The following is a 25,046-nucleotide window of genomic DNA, read 5'->3' on the forward strand; positions in this document are numbered from 1 at the left end:
GTATTCAGACCCCTTGACTTTTTCCACATTATGTTACGTTACAGCCTTATTCTAAAATTGATTAAATAGTACTTTTACCCCTCATCAATCTACGCACAATATCCTATAATGACAAAGCAAAAACAGGTTTTTAGACATTTTTGTACATTTATTAAAAATAAAAACCTTAAATAGTACATTTACATAAGTATTCAGACGCTTTACTCAGTACTTTCTTGAAGCACCTTTGGAAGCGATTACAGCATGGAGTCTTCTTGGGTATGGCGCTACAAGCTTGGAACACATGTATTTGGGGAGTTTCTCAGATTCTTCACTGCAGATCCTTTCAAGCTCTGACAGGTTTGATGGGGAGCGTCGCTGCACAGATATTTTCAGGTCTCTCCAGAGATGTTTGATCGGGTTCAAGTCCGGGCTCTGGCTGGGCCACTCAAGGACATTCAGAGACTTGACCCGAAGGCACTCCTGTGTTGTCTTGGCTGTGTGCTTAGGGTCGTTGTCCTGTTTGAAGGTGAACCTTCGCCCCAGTCTGAGGTCCTGAGCACTCTGGAGCAGGTTTTTTTATCAAGGATCTCTCTGTACTTTCTCTATTAATCTTTCCCTTGATCCTGACTAGTCTCCCTTTCCCTGCCGCTGAAAAACATCCCCACAGGATGATGCTGCCACCAGCATGCTTCACCGTGGGGATGGTGCCAGGTTTCCTCCAGACGTGACGCTTGGCGTTCAGGCAGAACAGTTCAATCTTGGTTTCATCAAATCAGAGCATCTTGTTTCTCATTGACTGAGAATCCTTTAGGTTCCTTTTTGGCAAACTCCAAGCGGGCTGTCATGTGCTTTTTACTGAGGAGTGGCTTCCGTCTGGTCACTCTACCATAAAGGCCTGATTGGTGGAGTGATGCAGTGCTGGTTGCCTTCTGGAAGGTTCTCCCATCTCCACAGAGGAACTCTGGAGCTCTGTCAGAGTGACCATCGGGTTCTTCCTTACCTCCCTGACCAAGGCCCTTCTCCCCGATTGCTCAGTTTGGCCGGGAGCCAGCTCTAGGAAGAGTCTTGGTGATTCCAAACTTCTTCCATTTAAGAATAATTGAGGACACTGTGTTCTTGGGGACCTTCAATGCAGCAGACATTTTTTTGGTACCCTTGTGTCTCAACACAATCCTGTCTCGGAGCTCTACGGACAATTCCTTCGAACGCATGGCTTAGTTTTTGCTCTGACATGCACTGTCAACTGTGCACTGTCAACTGTGGGACCTTATATAGACAGGTGTGTGCCCAATCAGTGTCCAATCAATTATATTTACCACAGGTGGACTCCAATCAAGTTGTTGAAACATCTCAAGGATGATCAATGGAAACAGAATGCACCTGAGCTCAATTTCAAGTCTCATAGCAAAGGGTCTGAGTACTTATGTAAATAAGGTATTTCATTTTTATTTTTTTTATACATTTGCAAACATTTCTAAAAACCTGTTTTCGCTTTGTCAATATCGGGTGTTGTGTGTAGATTTATGAGGAACAAAATTAATTGAATACATTTTAGAATAAGGCTGTAAGGTAACAAAATGTTGAAAAAAGGAAGGGGTCTCAATACTTTCCAAATGCACTTTTCATCAAAAATCTCTTCCCAACTCTTTAGCAATCTGTATGGCACAGGTGTCCATTTTTTGGTCCTTAAACGAAACTGGTATTCTTTCTTATTTATCACAATTTTCTTTAACCAATTTTCGTCTTCAATGCAGGGCCGACAGACAAGTTTCTTACTTTCTCCCTCTTCCTCTTGGCTCTTCCATTTTTCGGTAATGCTGCGATTAGTTGGTTGTTTAAAAAAAAAAAAATGTAGTTACCTTTATTTATACAGGTTTTTCTCATTGAGATAACATCTCTTTTTCAAGAGAGATCTGGTCCAATAGCAGCAGGGGGAACAACATTTCATTGTGTATTTGTGTTGTGTATTTTTTTTAAAGTATATATCTTTTTTAATCAATTAGTATATTTGTGTTTAACCATAATATTTGTTGTAATATTTCTTCTGTCTTTTCTGGTGGATTAAACTGAAATTGCAACTAACTGTCAATGGCTTATTTTGAAAATAGCGAGGTCAAATTTTTTGGGAGGTTATTTAATTTACAAATAACCGAAAGAGAGAGTTTGTAATCTTAATAAAGATAAAAAGGCCATTCTGAACACGGGGTGAGCCATTCTTACTAATCTGTTTGAGAACCAGTTCAGATTTAAGTTCAGATTTTGTATGACTTAAGACTTTAGTGAGAGTCATAATGCTTTAATTGTTAATACTATCTGCCCTCCAAATTTATATCAATTATATAAATAGGCCATTTTAATTTTGTCTGGCTTGCCATTCCAAATGAAATGGAATATATTTTGCTCATATCATTTAAAAAACAATTAGTTAGGTGTAGGTAGGACCATAAGCAAATAGGTAAGGGTTGATTTTTCCACAAATAGACAGGTATTTTCCTTTCCATGGTAGCAAGATTTTATCTATTTTTGCTAACTTTCTATAAAAATCTATTGTAGTGAGAACCTTTCATTCTTTCGGGATATGAACACTGAGTATGTCCACTTCACCATCAGACCATTTTATTGGCAAATTACACAGTTATGTAAAAGTAGTCTTTTTTAGTGATCCAATACATAATATAGAATTTTAATTTGGCTGTAATCCAGAGAGGTTAGAAAAATTATCTAGATCCTCTATGAGGTTATGGTGTGCTCAGAATTGTGGATTTAAAAGAAAGCAGGAATCAATAGCGTCCAATGACACCTTTGCTTTTAAGCCCTGGATTTCAAGCCCCTTGATATTGTTGTTGAGTCTCATTATTAATAGCTAACACTTATATGGCCATAATAAAGAGATATGCCGATAGTGGACAACCTTGTTTTACTCCTTTCTAAGAAGTAGCCATTATTTACTATTTTACACGTAGGGTTACCATACATAACTTTAATCCATTGTATAAGAGATTTTCCAAAATTGAAATATTCCAGGCATTTATATATAAACTCCAGTCGTACTTTATCAAAAGCCTTTTCAAAGTCAGCTATGAATAGCAGGCCTGGTTTCCCAGATGTTTCATAGTGTTCTATTGTTTTGAGTGACCTTTTATTATCCCCAGTGCAAGGTGCACCTGTGTAATGATCATGCTGTTTAATCAGCTTCTTGATATGCCACAACTGTCAGGCGGATGGATTATTTTAGTAGAGGAGAAATGCTCACTAATAGGGATATTAACAAATTTGTGGACATTTGAGAGAAATTTAATTATTGTGCGTATTGAACATTTCTGGGATATTTTATTTCAGCTCATGAGACATGGAACCTACACTTTACATGTTGCATTTCTATTTTTGTTCAGTGTATGTAATCTCCTGAGCTGCTTCCCCTAGGCTGCCTTTCAGGTACTGTAGCTATAGCCTAGTTAAGGGTGTGTTTGTGTGTGTCTGGTACCTTCCAGGGTATCTAGCCTTGTAAAGGGAGTATCTGCATGTTATCACAGATAGGTAATTACTTAGCTGGCAAAGCTGACCTCAGGAATGTAGACTTCTCCCTTCCCCCGCCCTTCCCCCTCCCGCTACACCCCTCCCCCTCTGCCCTTCTCTCCCATGTCTCCCTTCCCCCGAAACTCATTCACCTTTACCTCCCCCCTACACTCTTTCACCTTTCCCTTCCCTCCACCCTACACTGGCATCCCCCTACCTCCTTTCTATTACACTCCCCCCCTTCCTTCCCTCGCTTCCTCCCTCAACCCCTCCTTGACGGCACACCCTCTCTCCCGTGAGGCTCAAAGTTCACCCCGAAAGCTTTCACAGAATTCTTAGATTACCTGTAATCTTCTTTTTCTTAAAGGAAAGGAAAGCAACCTGTTGGTACAAGGCTGAATGGAATGATCCGTGTTTTGGGCATAGCGAAAGTGGTACATCGAGGGATGAATGTAAAAAGTACACCATTGCACAACACAACAGAGTTTTTCCCAAAGACTGAAAAGCATATCTGGGGAATCAGTCTTTGTGTGCTTTTCACAAATTGAGGAATTTGTGTCCTAAGCATTTTTATTCACCACGACCTCAGTCATTGCAGCTCGGCTCCTTTCCTGAGTACTTCTTTCCCGTTACTTGTGATGAGGAGAGTTCTGCTGAAGTCCCAGGCTTGCCTCCCAAATGGAACCCTATTCTTTACATAGTACACTTGTTTTGACCAGAGACATATAGGTCCTATAAAGGGAATAGAGTGGCGTTTGAAATTCAATCCCAGCGTGGGCTGTGGGCTTTATGCTGGCTCTGACGCATACTCACTGAGTCACTCTATAAACTGTCCTTGAGCAGAGGGAAACACACTCCTTCTTGCCAGGACTGAACATCAACAGAGGCGAAGCCATGGCAGGGCCAGGCTGGGCATAGGCCCTGCTAGATTGAACACTGGCCCTGCCAATCAGGATGGCATAAAATACATATTTTCATTATAAAATGAAATAAATGATTTTGATTTGTTGTTTGTATTGTCTCCTTACTTATCATAAATGTTGGAAAATGCAGTAGGAGGTTCCAGGGATATAACTGTCTATACCGTAATTATATGGTACAACTTATTGTAATAGCCATAGATATGGATCATTGTTATATTGTCTATGGTAATAACAATAGCAGTAGGCTACATACATTGTAGCCTACTTACAGCTGTTACAGCCTACCTGTCTCCATGAAAATGAAACAATATAGTCTCAAAAGGATCACTTTGATTTAAATGCAGGCCACTTGCACCCAGCCAATAATAACATTTCATAATTTGGTTTCAGTCACTTTAGTCACACGGTCCTGGCTCAAGACGGAAACAAATGATCACACTATGATGACATCTGGGTGAAATCCCAAGTGCCTTATATTCTGTATATCAAGGAGATGAGAGCTTATTTCTGTGTGCTGACTAGCCTCAACTGGCATTTAAAGGAGGTTTAAACTGTCATTGTTCTGTGTATTTCTCTATCAGAAAGAACACTAGTAGTTGTGTCTGTCATGTGAATTCATTAATTATGCTGTTATGTGTCAATGATCTGAATGCCACAACTAAAGTTCCCAATGGGAACAATAAAGATATTCCATTTTAATCTATACTATTCTATGCCCATTCATACTACTATGTGGCTGAGAGTAAGCTTTTGCATACACACGTTGTGCACACTTGAGGGCTAATCAGGGTAGATACACAAGGAGTCAAGGCAGAGGGTTGAGGGACTGTGTTGCCAAGCAACTTGCAGTTGATTATAAAAACACTTGTGCCATTGCATGATAATATGAGCCATCCCAGGACATCAGTGTCCTGATTAATGACAAGGTTTTGAGATCATTCATGACCCACTGCCATACTTTATACTGATGGTGATGGTGTAATGCCATGTACCTTTGCCAAAATATCATCAGGTTGGCCCATGGTCAATATTATAACATTAGTCTATTAGTCCCAATGTTAGATATGATTAATGATGTGTATTAATAATTGCTAATGTTATTGAAGACTATACAAGCTACAAAAAGCCTTTATAAAATGCCAATAAAAGTTAAATGTGTGTCCAGACTTTCCCACGAAATAGTAGCATGTCCAAAGTCATACATGTTCATTGTCTGGTTGTTTCCAGGTTTACCAAATAGCCTACATGGAAAGAGGAACACAGAAAAGCGCGCTTTTTAACGCAAAGTCACATAGAAGGCTACACACTACCAGTGGCTGGGAGCTGGGAGAGCGCTAGTCAAATCACAACCTCAGTCAGATTCTAAACTGAATTTCCCTGTCTGACGTCAGCTGACTGCCTGCCTCGGCTGTGCTCTTCGCTCCAGACATAGTGCTGCTGCTGAAAAAATGCTGCTCTCTGTGCCGCCGAGGACAGGATTCAACCCATACAACGGCTATACAAACAGAACTAGTAAAAAGGTAAAGCGATGTTGTATTTTACTCCATCTGAATAATGTGCTATAAGTAGGTTATATGCCGGTCTCATTCCTCTGGATCGTTTGTGGCAGTTAGGTTGCCTGGCTATTAAGCTGCAGTGTCCTTGAAAGTGGACCATTTACGCTACAAAATAACTATAGGCTATTTTGTCGATTTAAAATAGCTTTTAACTCTTGTCTATCCCCCAAACAAGATTGGGAATAGATAATAAAATAGAATACCGGTATAATGCATGAATTTATTGTAGGCTACGCGTCTGGGTGAACGTTAGTGCTCTTCCTCGCTCTGGTCATTGGCACAGAGAAAGTCAATGTACGGATTAAACTTGCGCGGCGAATAGCCTAGATCATTTTTTGCGCTCGTTCTCGGGTTTATTCCAATGTCTAATTGTAAACTGAACGACCAATTGTTGGATGTGTCAAATACATTTTTCATCGTGATGAGAGTAAGATCTCTCTTTGAATAGACCGTAACGTAAGTTAACCAAATAAGTTTATTTAGTGTAAAGATGTACACCACCCCTTGAAATCCAACCTGGTCTCAGAGTATTTCGTATTATTCTTTATGTAAATTAGAGACAAGCCAATTAAAGGGAAAGGGAAAGAAAACTGAATGTTTTCACCTGGAATTAGTATGATATATTATGTTTCGTATGATATGTATTAATTTGTGGCTGTCCATAACTAATTTTGTATGTTATGTTATGAATTTGCTAAACTTATGATATGTTAGCATAGTGGCTAGGTGGCGAACATTAGCTAGCTGGATAATGTTAGCTAGACTAGGGGTTAGGCATTAGGGTTAAGTTTAGGAGTTAGGTTAAAGGGTTAAGGTTAGGGGTAGGGTAAGGGTTAGCTAACATGCTAAGTAGTTGCAAAGTAGCTAAAAAGTAGTAAGTAGTTGAAAAGTTGCTAATTAGCTAAAATGCTAAAGTTGTCTGTGATGAGATTCGAACTCGAAACTTTTTGGTTCCTAGATGTTCGCGGGTTAGCTAACATGCTAAGTAGTTGCAAAGTAGCTAAAAAAGTAGTAAGTAGTTGAAAAGTTACTAATTAGCTCAAATGCTAAAGTTGTCTGTGGTGAGATTTGAACTCACAACCTTTGGGTTCCTAGATGTTTGCGTTATACGCCTATCCATCCACCCCAATGTGTGTAACCATACCAAACATAATGCATCATACTAATTTGCATGTCCCGGATTCACATTTACTATGTTACGTCTAGTCTATGAGGCCAGGCTGTGAACCCCTATATGATCTAATGGCTGGTAACATGGCCAATATAAAACAGTGATTTATAGATATGGAAATATGAATATGCTCTGCTGTACATAGTGTAGCCTATTGAAATTGTTCAAATCAATATGCTGATTATTATACAACTTAACAGTTTGTAATGATAAATTATATTTATTGGTAGTTGATAAGATTTTTTCATTTTAAAATGAACATCCAGAAAACAGAATAAAATATAATGATGATGAAGTTGAATATGGAGTGTTGGATTGGGTGAGATATTACGGGAATTGAAAATAAGAAACGATAAAGCATATATTTTTTCAAATGTAGCCTAATTGTAAAATAGTTCATTTTAATTCACTTTTTTGTGATCCTAGTTTTGATCCTGATGCTTTCACGTTATGGATGGGAAAAAACGCATGTTTCTTCGGGTCAATAGCATATTTTATTATTCTGCATTGTGAATCTTGTTGTTGACTTGGTGCAACATTGCTGAAATACGCATTGGTAGTGTATAACTTTCCTGAAACATAACCCTAGCTCCCACCTCCCAGGGCTGTGTTATTCCTTTCCCTGCGTCATGGTTTGCTGGATTTCAGATTGCTCAGATTAATGGCCTGGAATTCCTGGAATTCTGTATGCATCCCAAATGGCACCCTATTCCCTATACAGGGAATAGGGTGCACTACTCTGTCTTCAAACAATGTGCTCATGTCAGGATAGAAGGGGTGTCTGCTGCTCTGCTTTTGCAAACTCATGCCTTTTTTTGCTCATTGTGAGAGCTCAAAAGTCACTCTGAGGGAAAACATGTAAACCCAAGGTCAAGTGGTAAGCTCTGCTCTGTGTATTTTTTATGCAAGGAAAAAAGGGTGGAGGAAAGAGAGGGATTAAGATTTTTTTTGCTTTCTTTCTTTCTTTCTTTCTTCTGCTTTCGATTACGCACCCCTCCCTTCCCCTCCTCTTCCCTCCCCCATTTTCTTCTTTTTTCCCTCTCACATACCTTGATTTCTTTGGTTGTTAGGGGTTCAGTTCCCGTGGACAAGGGAGCCACCAGACCTTTCCTCTGTATAGAGTAAAGTGGACCACTTTTCTCAAACCCTATGTGTTAGTCTTATTCTTCCATTTCCTCTGTCTTAATTTCCTCTGTCTTAATTTCCTCTGTCTTAATTTCCTCAGTCTTAATTTCCTCAGTCTTCATTTCCTCTGTCTTCATTTCCTCTTTCTTAATTTCCTCTGTCTTCATTTCCTCTGTCTTAATTTCCTCTGTCTTAATTTCCTCTTTCTTAATTTCCTCTTTCTTAATTTCCTCTGTCTTCATTTCCTCTGTCTTCATTTCCTCTGTCTTCATTTCCTCTGTCTTCATTTCCTCTGTCTTCATTTCCTCTGTCTTCATTTCCTCTGTCTTCATTTCCTCTTTCTTCATTTCCTCTTTCTTCATTTCCTCTTTCTTCATTTCCTCTTTCTTCATTTCCTCTGTCTTCATTTCCTCTGTCTTCATTTCCTCTTTCTTCATTTCCTCTGTCTTCATTTCCTCTGTCTTCATTTCCTCTGTCTTAATTTCCTCTGTCTTAATTTCCTCTGTCTTCATTTCCTCTGTCTTCATTTCCTTTGTCTTCATTTCCTCTTTCTTCATTTCCTCTTTCTTCATTTCCTCTGTCTTCATTTCCTCTTTCTTCATTTCCTCTGTCTTCATTTCCTCTGTCTTCATTTCGTCTGTCTTCATTTCCTCTTCCTTCATTTCCTCTGTCTTCATTTCCTCTGTCTTCATTTCCTCTTTCTTCATTTCCTCTGTCTTCATTTCCTCTGTCTTCATTTCCTCTGTCTTCATTTCCTCTGTCTTCATTTCCTCTTTCTTCATTTCCTCTGTCTTCATTTCGTCTGTCTTCATTTCCTCTTTCTTCATTTCCTCTGTCTTCATTTCCTCTTTCTTCATTTCCTCTGTCTTCAATGTCTTTTCTGCATATCTAAAACAAAAACGGTTTAGGTTTTTGGTACTTTTGAGTGTAGAGTTGGATTGACTCAGAGAGTGGAGCGGCAGAATAAAGACCCACCTGCCGTCTCTGCAGGTTGCAGGTTGAAGTAGAAGCATCAGAAGAATGCCATCGCTGTGTTTTCCCCCCAAAACCTTTTCTGCACACTGTGGCAGAATACAGTACCAGGCAGCAAATACAGAAAGCTTGTACTTTCAGAAACATGATCATTTCTACCGGGCCTTTGAAAATGTCTTGTGCCAAGCAGGTAGGCCTTTGCTTATTTAGACAGATAAAACATGTATTTATTTTCACAGAAATGGAGTGTCATGCAATGTGTGATGTGTTTTTTGACAGATTTTGAAAATGTGTTTATTGAGAACTGAGTATAAATAGAACTGGGATCATTTCAGTAGGATATCAAGGTTTTTTCTCCTTGGATCTGCTCCTCCTAAGCTTTTCTTGCTTCCCTGTGACGATTTGAGAAGGAGGCAAGGAGGCAAGGAGGGTGGATGTGAGGAATCGAGGAACATATTTTTGAGATTCCAGCTGTGGCCTGAGGTGTGGGAGTAAAACTCTGTCACGTGCTGTGTACAGTAACACTGTACATTGTGGAAACATACATCCAATAACCTCCAGGGCTAATATTTACAGTGCTATAGTTCAATGAGAGAGGAAGGAACAGCTCAGAGCTATCACCCACACTTAAAATGTCTCTTAAATATGTCCTATTGTGTACTGGTAAAGAATGGAAAGACTGCACTCAGATGGGATATTATATATATCCCCGTACTACAATAAATTCTAAAGGCTCTACGTGCTTATAACGACATATAGAGCATTGTATATTTTGATAATAAAGTGTAAACCATGTGATTTTAAAAGTAGGGTTTTCCTAGCCTGGTGCTGCATCCAGTCTGCTTGTGCTATAAGCCAACTCCTCTCTATGTTCGATGCCTAAGATGTTTGGCTTGCCAATGGTAGAAGTGTCGCCTTCAGCACATACAAACAGTATGGGACAAGACTAGGATTTCCCCAGTACTCACCCAAAAACAATATTTTGATATTTGTTTCATTTGTCCATTGTTGATTTTTTATTGTATTTATTTTATTTAACCTTTATTTAATTAGGCAAGTCAGTTACGAACAAATTCTTATTTACAATGATGGCCTACCCCGGCCAAACCCGGACGACGCTGGGGCAATTGTGCGCCGCCCTATGGGACTCCCAATCATGGCCGGTTGTGATACAGCCCGGAATCGAACCAGGGTCTGTAGTGATGCCTCTAGCACTGAGATGCAGTGCCTTAGACCGCTGCGCCACTCGGGAGCAAAAAAAATGTGCGAAATGTTTTACATGTCAGCAATCAAGTTTTGAAGATATATAACTTTCAAAATAGAGAAATACAGCCGGTATGATGCATTCTGCATCATGTGAGGCAAAACGCAGCATCATATTTCTGTATTTTGAAAGTTACATATCTTCAAAACTTGATTGCTGACATGCAAAACATTTTGGGACTATATCAACAATGGACTAATGAAACAAATGCCAAAAGATAGTTCTTGGGTGGAGTTTTCCTTTAAGCCTTCATTGTCTTGAGAGACACATTCTTTAGTCTGTGTTCCGGTACTAATGAGGCTTTTAGGAATGTGGAAAACGTGAAAACGGCCGTAGAAAAGAAACCCCCTCTGTCTTACCCCCAATTCTGAGGGTAACTAACTAACACAAACATTTGTTTATGGCGTGGGAATGTAAAGAAATAATTTAACTCCACATTCTAATGCTGCTGCTGTCTGTAAGAAGCAGTGTGAACAAACATGTAGGAGGCTGTGTGTTTACAGTAGGGGAACAGGACAGGAAGGACATCCATCAGATGCCAGTGTGGGTCAAACTCAGTGCAGTGATCAAGAGTGCATATAAGAGCACACATTGTTCACACAATTCTGCAAAACCAACCTACCGGTAGCTACCGAATGGTAATGACACAAGATTTGTGATTCATAAGCATGTTCAGAAACAAATGAAATATGAACTACACACACTGACTGCACACATTGCAGCACATTAGCTTCCCCTATGTATATTTGGGATGTAACTAGTTACAGCTAGTGTATGCACCTATACATCATGGAAATTCCACAAATTCATTTATTCATACCAATGCTATTAATCCTGCACTGTGTTTGTTTGTTCTTTATCCAACCAGGTGAATCCCATTGAGATATCAATCTCTTTTTCATGGGAGCCCTTCTGTACTGTTTGGTAGAACAGAACACCTGGAGCTGGCAGGCAGGCCACAGGCAGGCAGGCAGGCAGGCAGGCAGGCAGGTAGCAGATAGACAGGGAGGCAGACAGGCAGACAGACAGAGACAGACAGCAAACAGACAGACAGGCAGGCAGGCAGACAGAGACAGACAGCAAACAGACAGACAGGCAGGCAGGCAGATGGGAGCCTGGTGGGTGTGGATCCATCTCATTCTCTGGTTCTCTGCCATCTTCCTTGTCTCAGAACGAGCAGAGCAGAGCAGTCTTAATGAGACAGTACCTTCTGACTGGAGAGCACATGAGAGGGATTAGCGCCTTCCGCTAGCAAGCGCCCCAATTATCTCCCCAATTAGATAGGCTTCAATGGCCCAGGCCCCATCCATCCATCCCCATTCATCCATCCATCACATAGATCCAGACAGGTCTCGTCCAGCAGCACACAGCTCTATTTAGCACCAGTTCCAGGCTCCATCCTCTATCAAGCAGCACACCAATCCTTTAGCCAGGCCCAGGCCACATCTATCCAACCCCATCATCCATCCAACACACAAATCCAGACAGGCCTCATCTAGGCCTAGGCCCCATCCAGCATACAGATTATATCTACCACCAGGCTTCATACAGCTCCATTCTGTGTCATACAGATTCTATAGCCACACCCAGACCCAGCTCCATCCATTCACCAGCCACATACAGATCCCAGTACCCAGGCAGGTGCATCCCTTCTGATAGGGGTTTCCATGCAGGCTGGTAGGCTGGGAGTGAAGGCAAGAGCAAGCCACAGGAAGAGGTTGTGATTGTGGGAAAACAAACAATGTGCTGCCCTGCTACTGATGCTGAAAAGAGGCAGATTAGAGGTGCAGAATGGGTATGGTGAATGAATGGGCTCTGTGAGAGTAACAACAGTGATTAATGACGGGGTGGTAAAACTCTTATGGAGGGGTTCAAGGCTGCGTGCTGCTGGGTGTTGTGAAGGCCATGATGAATGCAAAACTGTGGAAACACAGACAGAATGGTATATCAGTAGAGCAGTGGTTTGGGAAGGATGTAAATTGTTAGAGAGAGAGGAGGAGGAGGAGGAGGAGGGGAAAGAAGAAGAAGAGGAACTGTTTCATTGGAGCGGGTTACCAATCACACTTGCAGGAAACAACAGCTAGTTGGACACCATTAGGTCAGTGCTGGAGCAGAGTGGAGCGGAGTGGGAGGGGACTACTGAGGGCTGGAATCAAGCTCATTCGGCTACTTTAGAGACACTAGTCGCTTTTCAGTTTTTCCTGTATCTAATATGCTCTCATTTTCGACCGAACTGACAGCATTGATTCACAGGGGACTGTTATAGGTTCAAACAGTAACTGATTTCCCCTCCAAAGCGGTGTTAGCTCAGTATTGATATAAATTGAGTTGTGGCTATAGCAGCCCTGCAGAGTGCCGACTCGACTGAAATGTGATTCATGTGAAGAGTTCTCTGTCTAGAAGTGTATCCATGGTCTGGTGTTTATAGGTCATGATGGTAATGTTTTATGTTATTACTGCCCCCATTAGCAGACCATGGTAGCCTTACACTGAAAGCCTATCTAGCAGACAGTTAAGTACACTGAAATCCTATCTAGGAGGCAGTTAAGTACACTGAAATCCTATCTAGGAGGCAGTGTAGTGAAATAACCAAATTGCTATTGATCTCGCAGCCCTGGCCCCGGATTTGTAGGGTACTATATTGACATGTTGCCCTTTGCTTAACCATCCACTGTAACTGGTTATCCTGCTAATTGTTTCCTGAATAGATTTTTGTAGATTAGGTTACACTCTAGTTAAATATAAATCGGTGGATCATGAACAGCCTGGAGAGTTGACTGATAACAGCCCAGATGTGATCTAATGGACGTGCCTATTCAGGATTGTGGACTGTCGAGGATTGTAGCATTTTACTGTGACATATTGGGGTTCAAAACTGGGTTTCCTGCACATTTTAGCCTGCTGAGCCAAAGCCTATAGGCATAAAGTCTCAAGCAAGGTTAGCCTACTCATCACGCCAATTGGTTTTACCAAACCACCGCCCTTACATCCTCACCAATTGTCTAATCTCACCCAGAATCAAATATTGCATACATGCTAGCCAGCTACTGCCCAATGTAATCATATCCTGTTTCTGATGTCATATCCTGTCTCTGCCTCGCTCCAGCCGACGTATGTGTCTTCCAGCCACCAGATGGCTCTACCCAGCCCCAACCACACCACCACCAGCAGTAACGGCAGCCTCAGCGCAGAGCAGCTGAGCAAAACTAACCTCTACATCCGCGGCCTCCACCCGGGAACCACAGACCAGGACCTGGTCAAATTGTGTCAGCCGTGAGTAACTCATCAACAAATCACTCCGCCACCACACCTCTCAGTGAATCTATGGCTCTGTGTAAAATGAATGAACGGTGGTGGAAGAGAATAGTGATTGAGGAAATAGTGTTAATGGGGATAGACAGGGCCTGAAATAATGCTTGAGCTGAAAAGGGCAAGAAGCGGGTGCACATTTCACAAGTATGTCACCAGTCAGTGGCCTGTGGACAGATCAACTGGACGTTTCAGGCAGGCACAACGGAGGGCAGACTTCCCAACAGCTAGCTTACTAAGCACGTTCTGTCTCTCTCCCTGGTGCTTCCTCTCTGTATGATGGTCTTGCCATCACCAGGGAATGGGCTCACTCAGCTTCCAGTGGTCTGAGCGGTTGGTATCTCTGCATTCAAAGAAATCATATGATTACAGCATTTCCAATATACATTTGACACACAGCAGTGATAACCAGAACTGTCATGCCAGAGCAACTTGGTCTGTGTCTGTTCGATCATCACTGAAACACCAAATGAAAAGCCTGTTGGGTGAAGATGAAGGAGTTGGCTGCTCTTCATTGAATACTGGAGCCTGAGGAGAAACGAAACAGTAGAAAGAGTGAGACGTAAAGCTAGATGGTGAGGGAAGGAAGGAGAAAGAGGAGGGGGAAGGAGAGATAAATGGGGAGAAAGTGAATGAAGAAGAGAGAGAGGGTGGGAAGTAGAGAGGGAGAGGAAGGGAATCAGAGGGAGAGAAAGCGAGAGAGAAGGCAAGAGGGAGGGGGGAGGAGAGAAGCAGAGTGAATGAGGCCTGCTATTTTCCAGCTGTCTGGAAGATATGGCTCACATGAGGCTGCCCAAACCCACAGGAAACCCTGAGCCCAGGGGAAAGGGAAATACAAACAAGGCCAGTGGCATGAAGAGGGGGATGGAGAGAGACAGCGGGAGAGAGAGGGGGATGGAGGGAGAGGGGGAATTAGGCGGAGGAATGTAGGGAGTTAAGGTTTTCTGTGTGAGGTGGTATGTGGGTAGTTCTGCTGTTACAGAGTAGATCAAATCACTGCATTTGCTTGTGAGTAGAGGAGGGTATTAAACAAGGTGTACGGTTTTGTATACCATTATTGAGATGAAAATATGCTTTGTTAAAAATAGGCAATAATAATGGACGGCGCTATGCAAGGTCTACTCTACTGTACACTGAGTGTACAAAACATTAGGAACATCTGCTCTTTCCATGACATAGACTGACCAGATGAATCCAGGTAAAGCTATGATCCCTTATTGATGTCACTTGTTAAATCCACTTCAATCAGTGTAGATGAAGGTGGAGGAGACAGGTTAAATAAGGACTTATAAGCCTTGAGAAAATTGAGACATTCATTGTGTATGTGTGCCATTCAGAGGGTGAATGGGAAAGACAAAAGATTTATGTGCATTTGAACGCGGTATGGTAGCAGGTGCCAGGTGCACCGGTTTGTGTCAAGAACTGCAACGCTGCTGGTTGACACTCAACAGTTTCCTGCGTGTATCAAGAATGGTCCACCACCCAAAGGACATCCAGCCAATTTGACACAACTGTAGGAAGCATTGGAGTCAACATGGGTAGCATCCCTGTGGAACGCTTTCGACACCTTGTAGAGTCTATACCCTAACGAATTGTGCAACTCAATATTAGGAATGTGTTCCTAATGTTTTGTCCACTCAGTGTACGTAACTATAGAGAGCTTGGCAATACAGGGAAGAACAAGAATAAAGTCATGAACTGAATGATGAAGTGAAAACTACAGGAAACATGAATTTGATATAACTAACTAACTAACTAACTAACTAACTAACTAACTAACTAACTAACTAACTAACTAACTGCCAGTTTCTCCATGTGAGGCGAGGAGCTTTGAGCTCTGGTGGGGGTATCACACCTGGGTTAAAAATAGTATGTTAAATCCTTTAAATACTTACTCTGTGCTTGATTAGGCTTTCCTGGTGCAATGGAATCAATGGATGAGTTTCATAAATACCAACCTTGCCCATCCGGCACACAATTGACATGCTTAATCAAACTCTCAAATTATTTGAAGGAAAACAAATACTGTTTGAACCCAGGCCTGGGGGGTATGGATGGGAGGTTGTTCTGCCTCCTAGCTCCAGCAGCGCAGCCTCTTTGTGTGGCTGGCTCTGGCCTGGCTCTAGCTGACTATGGGTGCTATGCTAGACACTGTACTCTCTGCTCTCTGCGCTCTCACACATGGCTGAGTCTCCTGCCCCTCCAACCTCCCTCTCTCCACACCATATAGCCACAGAGTCAGACCTCCCAGCTGAATGCACTAGTAGATGGGCATCTCTCCATTGCACAATTAAGGAGGCCAGCAAATACTGTACTGTACACAGCTAGTACCCAGGAGGAGATAGAGAGAGAGAGAGCTTGTAGCAATCTTTCCCTCATGCAGTATTCTATGGGCATATCCATAGCTCAACTAAGGAGGCCTGCAAATACCATATAATGCCCAGAGCAGAGAGCTAGTAGCAACCAGTTCCCACCATGCAGTTAGCCTATTTTAGGGGTGATTTCCATTTGCACACAGAGCAATACTGTCCACAAATAATGTTACCAGAAAACAGTGGATATGTTATGCCAAAGCATAATGTATTTGATAGCATAATGTATTTGATGGCATAATGTATTTGATGGCATAATGTATTTGATGGCATAATGTATTTGATAGCATAATGTATTTGATGGCATAATGTATTTGATAGCATAATGTATTTGATAGCATAATGTATTTGATAGCATAATGTATTTGATGGCATAATGTATTTGATGGCATAATGTATTTGATGGCATAATGTATTTGATAGCATAATGTATTTGATGGCATAATGTATTTGATGGCATAATGTATTTGATAGCATAATGTATTTGATAGCATAATGTATTTGATGGCATAATGTATTTGATAGCATAATGTATTTGATAGCATAATGTATTTGATAGCATAATGTATTTGATAGCATAATGTATTTGATGGCATCCTGCATAGATCAGCAAACGTAACATGAAATACTAATGTTACATTAGAGGTCAAATGGGACAAGTTTGCTTTAGAGCATATTTACAGTGTGGTGGAGAATGTCCTTTAGCTAATTAAAATCTCTAAAGTTGTTTGGAATTGTAGACACCAGTGTAATATATGCAGAATAGCTTAATTTCCTGTTAGCTTTTAGTAGCCTGTTTTTGGAAGATACCAAATACCAGTATATGCCAGTTGGAGGAACATGTGTATAGAAAGAACAGGGGACACCTGTCCGGTCTGTCTCTGTTAGTACAGCACAGTGCAGGTTGAGAAACAATGAGAGGATTTTCAAAACAACGCCCGTCTCCTTAATAAGTGTGTGATGCTCATGTGCTGTAGTAAAAAAGTTCAAGGGCAGCCCTTACTCCTTTGTTTGGTGTGTGCCTATACCCTGCTGTAAAGCTGGGGGAGCTATGCTAGGGAGATAGAGGGGCAGTAGGACCCAGAGATGAGGCTCTGTTCTGGGTGTTGTGTTAGCTAGCAGAGTGAGAGAGAAAGTGTTGCTGTGGATCCCAGCCAGCCATGCAGGGTTGCTTGTACAGCACAGAACAGCACAGCCTAGGCAAGGAGAGTGAGATCAGGTTACAGAACATACACATGCCTAGAGAGATGCAGGGAGCTGATATCCTGCTTCTGCAGTGTTGGTGCAGAAACAGGGGAGGTTGTAAAGCTAGGTCTATAGTACAGAATATCAATAGACGGCAATGTACAAGCCCAATATGTTCCTCCTGGAACAAAGATGATTAAGTCAAGACTTCTACATATACAGCGAGCTCCAAAAGTATTGGGACAGTGAAACATTTTTTCTGGTTTTGGCTCTGTACTCCAGCAGTTTGGATTTGAAATTATACAAAGACTATGAGGTTAATAAAGTGCAGACTGTAGCTTTAATTTGAGGTTATTTCCATATCGAGTGAACCGTTTAGAAATTACAGCACTTTTTTTTACATAGTCCCTGTCACGGATCCCTCCGGAACTTTCATCACGCACATCTGTCCCCTATTCCCACTGATTAGTACTTGTATAAGTGTGTTCTTGGTTTACCATTGTCCGGTCGATTATTGTTACAATGTCCGTTGGTGTGTGAGTACCTGTGCTGTGTGTTTTGGGCTTTTGTGCCATTGTGGATTGCATAGATGATTACGGGTCTCGTCCCGTGAGTTAGCTTGTGTTATATATTCGAGGTACTCCTTGCACTTTTGTTTGGGTTTCTACCCTGTGTTTTTGTATCGTGTTTGTTTGGTCTTCGTCTCCGTGCCTTTACACGGCACGCCGTAATTTGGGTATAATAAAAAAAACTATTACGCATTCCTGCGCCTGTCTCCCGATCCTTCATACCAGTTTTTGGGGACCAAAAGTATTTGGACAAATTCACTCATGTGTATTAAAGTAGTCCAAAGTTTAGTATTTGGTCCCATATTCCTAGCACGCAATGATTAGATCAAGCTTGTGATTTTACAAACTTGTTGAATGCATTTGCTGTTTGTTTTGGTTGTGTTTCAGATTATAGAAATGAATGGCAAATAATGTATTGTATCAGTTTAAATCCAAAGTGCTGGAGTACAGAGCCAAAACCACAAGAACATGTTTCACTGTCCCAATACTTCTGGAGATCACTGTACTTCCAACTACAACAACATAATTGTCAATCATGCATTGGGTCATTTGTTATAAGCTAGGTCTATAATATGCATTAATAGACAGCATATACAGGCCCTATATGTTCCTCCTGGAAAGAAGATGATTAAGTCAGATGAGTAAGATGAGTAAGATAGAAATGTATGGTTGCTAGGAAACAGAGATCGTATTGGTATATTTATATTTAGTACTACACAGTGTGTAATGTAGTATTGCTTATCTACAATTTCCATTCAGGAAATACAACACTACACCAACACTCCATTTCAGTGTGCTCTGCCTTGAGATGACAGGGTTAGGATGAGCCTCATAGACAATGATGGAGTGATGTTGGATTGAGTAGGATGTGGGAATCCTCATGGGAATCACTCCCCCTGGTTCTACCACATTCCACTTCTTAAAACATGCATCTCCACAGATCAAATTAGTTCAACTCACACACCGTAAGACCCCCAATGCCTTTATAATACCTCCAGCCTGCCAACTTTACTAATATGATATGACGTTAGTAATGGTCTGTAGAAACCCTGACCATCCATCCACCTTTGTGTTTTCCAGGTATGGAAAAATTATGTCCACTAAAGCCATCCTGGACAAGACCACCAACAAATGCAAAGGTGAGGAGAGGTGTTTTATTTTAAAAACATACACCCACACAAACTCACTCACACACACAAACACACTCACAAACAAACACACTCACACCTACAGTACACGCAGATGTGTGTCACGCACAGCTCAAACATGACGTGCAAACATCCCAGAGAGCCTCTGTCTGTTTATTCTAAGCTGGTGTTTTCGTGATGTAACCCAAAACGTGGGCAGCGTAGCGTTCTGGCCACATCTGGCCACAGTAGAAGGATAGACTATTCTCCTAAACCTGCCTCCACCACAGAGGTTCTGTTCTGTAGCGTTATCCTAAACCTGTCCACAGTGCAGTAGTGGAGAGATTCTGTTCTGTCATATTATCCTTAACCTGTCTGCTGTTTCAGCCCCATTCAATGCTTACCTGCACAGGACCTGCATGATTTGAGGTGTCATGGCCATAGGTAGATACTGTATCTATCTCTATGTTCATGCCTAGGGACAGATGGTTTTCATTATCATGTTACCTGGCAAGGAATAACCCTGGTCCCTAGTTATAGTCTATAGTTTTACGTTTTTCCTGGTCAGGTCACATAGTCCTAGTCAGAAAACTCCCTGCCCTAGGCCTGTTGCCATGGTATGTACTTCTCAGTGTCACAACTCAAAGTATGTTTGTCTGTCGTTGTCCCTGTAGGCTATGGCTTTGTTGACTTTGACAGTCCGTCCGCTGCACAGAAAGCAGTGACCGCACTGAAAGCTGGTGGAGTCCAGGCTCAGATGGCTAAGGTAAGATGTCTACTCTCTCTCTCTCTCTCTCTCTCTAGCTCCCCCTGTTTCTATATCGCTCCCCCCTTTCTGAGAGCAGAGCTCTCCTTGTTGTGGTTGTTCTTTTGTCTTTGTGTGGTGACCCTTGAGAGAGTAGTGTGTTGACCAATTAAGCCCATCGGTGTGTGTATGTGTGCCTGCATGTATGTCTTACAGAGGTGCTCAGGGAGTGTGTCCCAGGCAAGCAGCTCCTGCTCCCTCAGCAACCTGTACAAAGGGCTAGCCTGTTCTCCCTGGTGGAGGGAGGCAGGAGGCTGAGTCACTGTCTGAGCAGCTCTCTCCCCAGCCTCCCCAGCCCAGTACCAGGGCCCAGTGCCCAACCACGAGCCTTGTCCCACCGGCTGGCCTCTCGGCACACTCTCAAACCACACATTTGGCAACCGCACACACACACACACAGACTGCTTCAACCTCAGCCCCGCACCATCTCTGACACACACTAAACGTACACTTGGCAACTACACACACACACCCACACCCACACACACACACACACACACACACACACACACACACACACACACACACACACACACACACACACACACACACACAAACTGCTCCAACCTCAGCCCCACACCATTTCTGACACACACTAAACTTACACTTGGCAACTACACACACACACACACACAGCCCACAGAATCAGAACAGAGCAGATGAAATTTCACCAGAATGACTCACAATGAGTCAGAAATGTGTCTGGGTACGTATCAGCCAAGGTTGTAAACCTCCCAATGAACACCAGACATACATGCAGACTGAAATATGGGTTATTCAGTATGTGAGAACACTTGTGAATGTCAGTAATCCAGCACAAATGGAGATCAGCTTCCCACCTAACAATTTTAGGGAGAGAGAACGTTTTTGTAATGTTACCCATAATGTTCCCGTAATGTTTGAGTGGTCCAGTTCTCCGTTAGTCAGGGGAACATTCTATATATTGCTTCTGAGTGGCGCAGCGTTCTAAGGCACTGCGTTGCAGTGCTAGAGGCGTCACTACAGACCCTGGTTTGATTCTGGGCTGTATCACAACCGGCCATGATCGGGAGTCCCATAGGGTGGGCCACAATTGGCCCAGCGTCGTCCGGGTTTGGTCGGGGTAGGACGTCATTGTAAAACAAGAATGTGTTCTTAACTGACTTGCCTAGTTAAATAAAGGTTAAATAAATAAAAAAATACATCTATGTTAGCAAAAACGTTCTGAGAACCTTTTTAGCATATTTTGGTGTTAACGTTAGGAGAACATTCCCTTAATGTCAAGAATAACTTATCTACAATGTGGTTATAATGTTCTCAGAATATACAACATTAATGTTCTAGACACGTTTAATGGGACATTGCTGCAATATTCATGTGTCCAGTTGTCTGAGGGATCAATTTTTTTTTCCATCAACGTCCCATCAAAAATATACAGGACAGGGATGCCATGTTCTCAGAATATAAGATATGAATGTTCTAGAGACGTTTCATGAGAACGTTGCAAGAACAAGCCGGTGTCCAGTTTTCGGAGGGTTAGGAGAATACTCCATCAACGTCACATCAAACATACACAGAACATGGTTGCCATGTTCTCAGAATATAAGATATGAATGGTCTAGACATGTTTTATGAGAACGTTGAAAGAACACTCTGGTTTCCAGTTTTCTGAGTTTTCAGGCCTTGTTACTGTTTCCAAGCCTATGAGTTTGTAGCTTCAACTCCGCAGGACACACACACACCAACTGATTAATGGACTGCTGAATGTTGTTTTCTCTTTTCTCTTGATTCGTTTGTTCTTTTCCATATTATGTCTATCTCTGAGAAGCTACCCAGGGCTGGAAATAGCCCATATTAATATATGTACCCTTAGAAATAAGGTTCATGAAATCAGTAACTTGCTAACATCAGATAACATTCACATATTAGCAATTTCTGAGACTCACTTAGATAATTCCTTTGATGATACATCAGTAGCAATACAAGGATATAACATCTAAGAGACAGGAATGCTTATGGGGGAGGTGTTGCTGTATATATTCAGAGCCATATCCCTGTAATGCTTAGAGAAGATCTCATGCCAATTGTTATTGAAGTGCTGTGGTAGCAGGTTCATTTGCCTCGTCTAAAGACTATTATTTTGGGGTGTTGCTACAGTCAGTATCTAAATAATGTGTGTGAAATGCTTGATAGTGTATGTGATGTAAACAGAGAGGTCTACTTTCTTGGGGACCTGAATATTGACTGGTTTTCATCAAGCTGTCCGCTCAAGAGGAAGCTTCTCACTGTAACCAGTGCCTGTAATCTGGCTCAGGTTATTAATCAACCTACCAGGGTGTTTACAAACACTACAGGAACAAGATCATCCACATGTATCGATCACATTAACTAATACTGTAGAACTGTGTTCTAAAGCTGTATCTGTCCCCATTGGATGCAGTGATCACGATATAGTGGCTATATCCAGGAAAGTTCCAATAGCTGGGCCTAAAACTGTGTATAAGAGATCATACAAAAGATTTCGCTGAGACTTATGTGGATGATGTAAAAAAAATAAAAAAATAAAAAAGTGATTAATAAGGAGCATCCAGATGCTGCACTTGATGAATTTATGAAATTGCTTCTTCCAATTATTGATGCACCTGTTAAGAATCTATATGTTACAACTGTTAAGGTTCCATGGATTGATGAGGAATTGAAAAGCTGTATGGTTGAAAGAGATGGGGAAAAAGGAGTGGCTAATAAGTCTGGGTGCACATCTGACTGGCTGACTTATTGCAAATTGAGAAATTATGTGAATAAACTCAACTAAAAGAAGAAGAAACTGTATTATGAAGACAAGAATGATGGAACAAAAACTTTTGAGTACTTTAAATGAAATTAGGGGCAGAAAGACAAATTCAACTCTTTTATCGAATCATATGGTGTTGCCAATTATTTTAATGATTACTTAATTGGCAAAGTATCTGTCATATCTTAAATCTGAGTTTAGAGGAAGGTGTTTGTCCTCAGGCTTGGAGGGAAGCCAAAGTCATTCCGCTACCCAAGATTGGTAAAGCGGCCTTTACAGGTTCTAACAGCAGACCAATCAGCTTGTTGCCAGCTCTTAGTAAACATATGGAAATGATGTTTGACCAAATACAATGCTATTTCTCTGTAAACAAATTGACAACAGACTTATAGAGAAGGGCACTCAATATGTACTGCATTGACACAAATGACTACTGTTAGATTTCAGTTCAGCCTTCGGTATTGTTGATCATAACCTGTTGAGAAAACATATGTTTTATTGCTTTTCAACCTCTGCCATATCGGGGATTCAGAGCTATTTACCTCATATAACTCAGAGGGTTTTCTTTAATGGAAGCCTCTATAATGTCAAACATGTGAGGTGTGGTGAACTGCAGGGCAGCTCTCTAGGCCCTCTACTCTTTTCTATTTTTACCAATGACCTGCCACTGGCGTTAAACAAAGCCTGTGTGTCCATGTATGCAGACGATACAACCATATACGTATCAGCAACCACAGCTAATGAAGTCACTGATACCCTTAACAAGGAGTTGCAGTCAGTTTCGGAATGTATGGCCAGTAATAAACTGGCCCTGAACATCTCTAAAACTAAGAGCATTGTATTTGGTACAAATGATTCTCTAAGCTCTAGACCTCAGCTAAAGCTGGTAATGAATGGTGTGGCTGTTGATCAAGTTGAGGAGACTAAATTTCTTGATGTTCCCTTAGATTGTAAACTGCCATGGTCAAAACATATAGATTCAATGGTTGTAAAGACGGGGAGATGTCTGCCCATAATAAAGAGATGCTCTGCTTTTTTGACACCACACTGGTGGCTCTAGTTTTGTTTTATCTTGATTATTGTCCAGTCATGTGGTCAAGTGCTGCAAAGAAAGACCTAGCTAAGCTGCAGCTGGCCCAGAACAGAGCAGCATGTCTTGCTATTCATTGTAATCAGAGGGCTAATATTAATACTATACATACCAGTCTCTCTTGGCTAAGAGTTGAGGAAAGACTGACTGCATCATTTCTTATTTTTTATAAAGAAACATTAATGTGTTGAAAATTCCACATTGTTTTCATAGTCAACTTACACTCAGCACTGACAAAAAACTTCAAGTATTATCTAGAGCCATGAGTATATGGAACTCCCTTCCATCTCATATTGCTCAAATAAACAGCAAACCTGGTTTCAAAAAACAGATAAAGCAACACCTCACCCCTATTTGACCTAGATATTTTGTGTGTGTATGTATTGATATGTAGGCTATGAATGCCGTTTTTAAATGTACGTAGTTCTGATCTTGAGCTGTTCGTGTCTATTAATGCTCTCTTTATTATGTCATGGTTCAGGAAGAGTAGCTACTGCTTTCACAACAGCTAGTTGGGATTTTGTAACAGCTAATGGGGATCCTAATAAAATATCAATACCAAGCCCATCAAGGCCCTGATTGGTGAACCACTGATCCATTCACAGCTCTTTCTGTCTGTTGGCAAGTTTAGGGATACACACACACACACACACACACACACACACACACACACACAGTGCTTTCAACATACAGTGTTTTCAAAGTACATATTTGTCAGACTTCGACATACATAATTACATGTTCATTTATACAGTAACTATAGGTGTAAGCAATAGGGTGAATGCACTTTGAAGTATTCTTTAAATTATTATTATTTTTTTTCTCACATTTATTTAACCAGGTAGGCCAGTTGAGAACAAGTTCCCATTTATAACTGCGACCTGGCCAAAATAAAGCAAAGCAGTGCGACACAAACAACAACACAGAGTTACACATGGAATAAACAAACATACAGTCAATAATACAATAGAGGAAAAAGTCTATATACAGTGTGTGCAAATGAGGTAAGATAAGGGAGGTAGGCAATAAATAGGCCATAGTGGCGAAATAATTACAATTTAGCAATTAAACACTGGAGTGATAGATGTGCAAAGATGAATGTGCAAGTAGAGATACTGGGGTGCAAAGGAGAAGAAAAATAAATAATAAATAACAACATGGGGATGAGGTAGTTGGATGGGCTATTTTCAGATGAGCTATGTACAGGTGCAGTGATCTGTGCGCTGCTCTGACAGCTGGTGCTTAAAGTTAGTGAGGGAGATATGGAAAGCTCGGGAAAGCTCTGTTAAAAGTACATTTAAGAAAAACTT

General features: G+C 41.4%; 1 protein-coding gene across 1 annotated transcript in view; it reads left to right on the forward strand.

Annotated features, from left to right (window-relative positions):
• The first annotated feature begins 5,794 nt into the window (after positions 1 to 5,794).
• LOC120061035 (RNA-binding motif, single-stranded-interacting protein 2-like) overlaps positions 5,795 to 25,046 on the forward strand; it is a 35,065-nt gene continuing 15,813 nt past the window's right edge. The window contains exons 1-4 of the mRNA XM_039010528.1: positions 5,795 to 5,941; positions 13,616 to 13,782; positions 19,025 to 19,083; positions 19,746 to 19,837. Of these exons, the coding sequence (XP_038866456.1) occupies positions 5,870 to 5,941; positions 13,616 to 13,782; positions 19,025 to 19,083; positions 19,746 to 19,837 (390 nt within the window). The 5' untranslated portion in view covers positions 5,795 to 5,869. The remainder of the gene's footprint in view (positions 5,942 to 13,615; positions 13,783 to 19,024; positions 19,084 to 19,745; positions 19,838 to 25,046) is intronic.

Source organism: Salvelinus namaycush, chromosome 16, assembly GCF_016432855.1.
Source record: "Salvelinus namaycush isolate Seneca chromosome 16, SaNama_1.0, whole genome shotgun sequence".
Lineage (NCBI taxonomy): Eukaryota > Metazoa > Chordata > Actinopteri > Salmoniformes > Salmonidae > Salvelinus > Salvelinus namaycush.